At 48.0% G+C, this 4,347-nt stretch overlaps 1 protein-coding gene across 1 annotated transcript in view; it reads right to left on the reverse strand.

The window, feature by feature from the left end:
• Positions 1-3,504, reverse strand: part of RHBDD2 (rhomboid domain containing 2) — an 11,524-nt gene extending 8,020 nt beyond the window's left edge. Inside the window, exons 1-2 of the mRNA XM_008588387.1 lie at positions 3,280-3,504; positions 791-1,198 (exon numbers count right to left, since the gene is read on the reverse strand). Of these exons, the coding sequence (XP_008586609.1) occupies positions 791-1,198; positions 3,280-3,466 (595 nt within the window). The 5' untranslated portion in view covers positions 3,467-3,504. The remainder of the gene's footprint in view (positions 1-790; positions 1,199-3,279) is intronic.
• Between the last annotated feature and the right edge of the window lie 843 nt (positions 3,505-4,347).

The following is a 4,347-nucleotide window of genomic DNA, read 5'->3' on the forward strand; positions in this document are numbered from 1 at the left end:
GGCCTTGGTGTTATCAGCACCGCACTCTCCCGAGTGAGCCACGGGCCGGCCCTCTTAAATTTGATATCTTTTGTGTAGGATACTACAGTTCATGCTTTAAAAAAAAAAAAAAAAAAAAAAAAAGCAGCTATGCTCTCAATCACCTGTATTTATACACTATCCCTAACAGCTTATAGAATCCTTAAATAGAAGACATTTTAGGAGTGTACTTTGTCTAACCCCCAACACTGCCAATTCTGATGTTTAGAAAACCCCACTTTGTATCTTGGAATTTTTTTTCCTAATTGCCAGAATATTTATTCAAAGTCTGTCATGCTTACCCTGTTTTTAACCACCCATATGGTAAAAGCCTACCTTTCTTTCATTTTTTTTCCCTCAGAAAAAGATCAAACCTAACAAAAACAAACCTGTTTCTTATTTCTTTCATAGACAACATCTCCAGTTTACAAGTATCCCCGATCCTTCTAATGAAAACTCTTTTCATAATTTAGTCAAATGTAGGTTTATACCTCAGCATACAAGAAAAAAAAAAATCAAATCAGCATATTTCACTAACTGGCAGTGCTAAGCTGGCTTGAGGGGATAACTATGCCGATATTTTCCAGATGAGGAAATTCTGGTTCAGAGAGGGGAGGAGAACTGTCCAAGGCCACATGGTTTCCAAAGCTGAAGCTAGAACCTAGATTGCCTACAACTGAGCCCAAGACTATCTACTTGACACCCCAGACTCTCCAACCTGGTTCACCCTTTGGCATGGCATCACTCTACAATTCTCTTCTAGGAAGGATACATGCTAGCCCAATTGTAAGTCCACAGACATTACTGAGGAAAGATGTCTGGGGAATGAGCCAAGAGGCGCCCAGCAGGAGCCATGGCACCAGTACTGAGGGCACAACCACACCAAACACCAGGGCCCGCCTCATCCGAGAGCGGACGGTGGTGACTCCCAGCATGGCAAAAGCCACTGGGGTGAAACCTCTGGCATCCTCCACCTCTCCCAGCTTCGACAGCGATGACACAGCCTCAAATGACAGGAAGATAATAGCAGAGAAGACGGCGAAGATCAAGGTGAAGAAGCAGTGGCGGACGGTGCCCACGGTTCTCTCAAAATTGCCAGCAAAGCGCCAGATGATGATGGCACCGCAGAGCAGGGAGACTGGATTCTCATAGACAAAGATGTAGGTCACCAGCCTGTAAACTGAAGAGGGAGCTGGGTTAGAGGCCTGATGCTGGGTTGATTCAAGGAAGGAAACCCACCTCGGAAAGGGAGTAGCTCCCATGACAGAACTGACAGCCAGTGAAAACCAGCAGGACCCAAGACAAGCAGAGGGAGGCAACAGCGAAGGCCTCAAGACTTAAAGTAGAGGCATGAATGTTTAATCCCTGCTCTCTCCCAGACCTGCAGTGAGTCTATCAGTAACTGCCTTCCATGTGGAAAAAGAATAATTCTTTTTGGCATGGAGTGGTCTCTGAATCTGTACAGTGCTTTATAATCCTTGTTTAAGGTTTTAATACTGACCTACCTCACTGGGCAGTGTGAGTGTTAATTAACTGTAAGAGCTTCAGGGTGGATTGAGTGGGTGTCATTTAACACTCTGTGTGCCAGTCTCCTCAGCTGTAATCCTGACCTCTCCTTCCACAGTGGCTGTTCAGAGGAAGAAAAAAGGGACCATGAATTATTTTGCAACTATAAGAATTATAAAACTATCATTAATAATACAGATATAGAATTAGAAGTCTTCTTTGGAAGTGCTTATCCAATCTTACAGGTAGGGAGGGCAATGCTTTACGTGCAATAAGCCAGCAAAGAATCCCACTTTTATTCTTCTAAAAGCGGTTATCTCTAATGTACATTTATGTCCCTGCAGGCCAAAACACTAAACTGAAGGATGGAGACTGACGAAGTGACAGTAATTATTAAATGTGGGAGCCTAAAGACTTAGAGTGGAACCTTGGCTCTATCACATCCAGGCTGGCTGAGCTTAGCCAAGTCACAGGCCCTACTGGCTTCAGTTTCCTCACTATAGAATGACAGGGTTAGGCTTGAGGCCTTTAAAGGTCCTTATATATCTAATGGTCACATGTCCATGAGCCCCACACCCAAGGAAGCTATGAACTAAAAAAAAAGGGGGCCCAGTTTAGGCTGGCATTTTGCTTCTGTCTTGGAGGAGGTGCTGCATGTATCTAGAGTGGGGGCAAGAGTTTTAGAGCAGGGAAACAGGCTATGGGACCATATATCTCAGTCAGGCATCTGCAGAAAGCTTCATTATCTGAAGAATACTTCATTATTTGCTGAGTGCTTCCAAAACTGAAATTCCAAGTATAAATGTGAACAGATTCTAGAAGCTACTCATTATGATTTGGGAATTATATACTCCTTGGTTCTAGTCCCAAAACATCACAATAAAAAGAAAAACTTGGGTTCCTGTCTTAATTGTATGACTTAATAGCTCTGCGATTCTCTGCATTAAGCCTCATCTCAATCTCTTCGAAATAACGGGCAATAAATAAATAAATAAATAAATAAATAAATAAATAAAAGGGCTACGTCATGGGATTTTTGAGATTAATGCACGAGAAGTGTGTTTTGCAAAACAGCAAGAGCTACACAAATTTCCCGTATTCTTCCCAGAAAGGAATGAGGAAGAAACAGAGATTAGAAATGTATTTTACGGACGGATGTTTATACTTAAACTGCAAAATTTCTCTCCCTCAGAGAAAGCAAGCACCTCCCCAAAGGCAGAAGACCCTCTCCTCCCCACAAGACCTGGGAATTGGAGTCAGGATTAAGATACAAACGAAGAAACAGAAGAAATTCCAAAGCTCAAGAGGGCAGGACGTTTAGCTCAACTATCGTGATGAAGGTGAGAAAAAAATTTTTTTCAGTGGGGCTAAGGCTTAAAACAGACGTAGGTGCGTATATGAAATGGGAAGGAGAGAGGAAAAGTCCTTATCCTCGGAGAGCGAGCATGGGTTTGCTAGCGAATGGTTTGGGGGCCCTGACCAGCACGGTGACGACAGGGAAGGGAACAAATTCGGGTAGGAAAGGGACACAGTGATGACGAAGACGGTGCTCTGCAGAGACAAAGACGTCGAAGATGGGGAGCAAGAGCCGGTGCTCACGGCTGGTCCTCCGGGTGGGGAGAACGGTGATGCGGACGGAGACGGGGGCAGACCGACGGCGAGGGCTGAAGGGGCGAGTCCTGGGAGGCTGGCGCCAGGGACGGGGGAGGTCGGAGCACAGGCTCGCCCCGCGATCGCGGCCCAGCCCCTGCTCACCTTGCCAGTTGCGCAGGGCCTCGGACTTCAGCGTGAGACCCGAGGGCGCCAGAGGTGGCTGCAGCAGGAACAGGCGGGGCCCGGACACCAGCAACGACAGCAGCGCAGTGAAGAAGGTGGCGGATGGCACCTCGGGACACAAGCACCAGCTGCGACACCCGGGCCCCGAGCCCGCCGTGGCCGCCATCGTTTCCGCGAGACCCGCACCTACCGTGGGTCTCGGCTCCTTCCGCCTCCCCGCGGCTGTCTCCCTGGCAACAGCGGAGGAGGTAGCCGGAAGCCCCGCCCCCCCCAGCCGCCCAATCGGATCGCACCGACCAGCCCTCCCCGCGCGCGGGAAGCCGGGAGGTGCGGTCTGCTCCTTCCGGCTGGAGCAGCCTTGGGGCTGGCATGAGTCGGGTCTGCACGCCGCTTTGGGGGCTCGAGTGTCCCGGCCGGGGTTTTGATTTCATCATTCCCGTTCTAGATACCTAGTGATTGTTGTGCTTTACGGCTTATCGAGCCCTTTCATACCACACCCCCTTATCTATGTTCATCCCCGTGATACCAAAGAGGAAATGAGGTCTAGGAGGTCCTTGGGTAATTCATTTAAATGGCGAAGACAGAATCAGAACTCGGGTCCTCCCGCTGTGGCCTGGAATTGGCCAAGAGTAGCCGGGGCAGCTTCAGTGGCTGGATTGGAGAGGAAGGGGCGGGAGACGGGGGAGGGATTCTGTTTGAGACGAGTTAAGGATGTAATACTCATAACACCTTAATAATCAAGGTCTATTTCAGGACTTTACAGTACGAAAAGCACCTTCGCCAGAGAACAGCAGTTTAAGGTAGACAGCTGGAATATTGTTTCTCGGATTACAGATGCTCCAGAAGGTGAAGGAACTTGCCTGAGGTCACCACTGGGAGGCGGGAGGAATAGGATTTGAATCCAGGTTTGCTGGATCCCAGTGTTTGCCCTTTTCACTCTTTGCCTCAAATATCCTGGCCGCTACTGTATGTAAATTTGACTTGAGGCCACATAGACTCCTGAAAATTAAACAAATACTTTATCTTCTGTGCTGGTTACTCTCCGGT

The sequence above is a fragment of the Galeopterus variegatus genome, unplaced genomic scaffold (assembly GCF_000696425.1).
Source record: "Galeopterus variegatus unplaced genomic scaffold, G_variegatus-3.0.2 Scaffold4799, whole genome shotgun sequence".
In the NCBI taxonomy this organism is placed as follows: domain Eukaryota; kingdom Metazoa; phylum Chordata; class Mammalia; order Dermoptera; family Cynocephalidae; genus Galeopterus; species Galeopterus variegatus.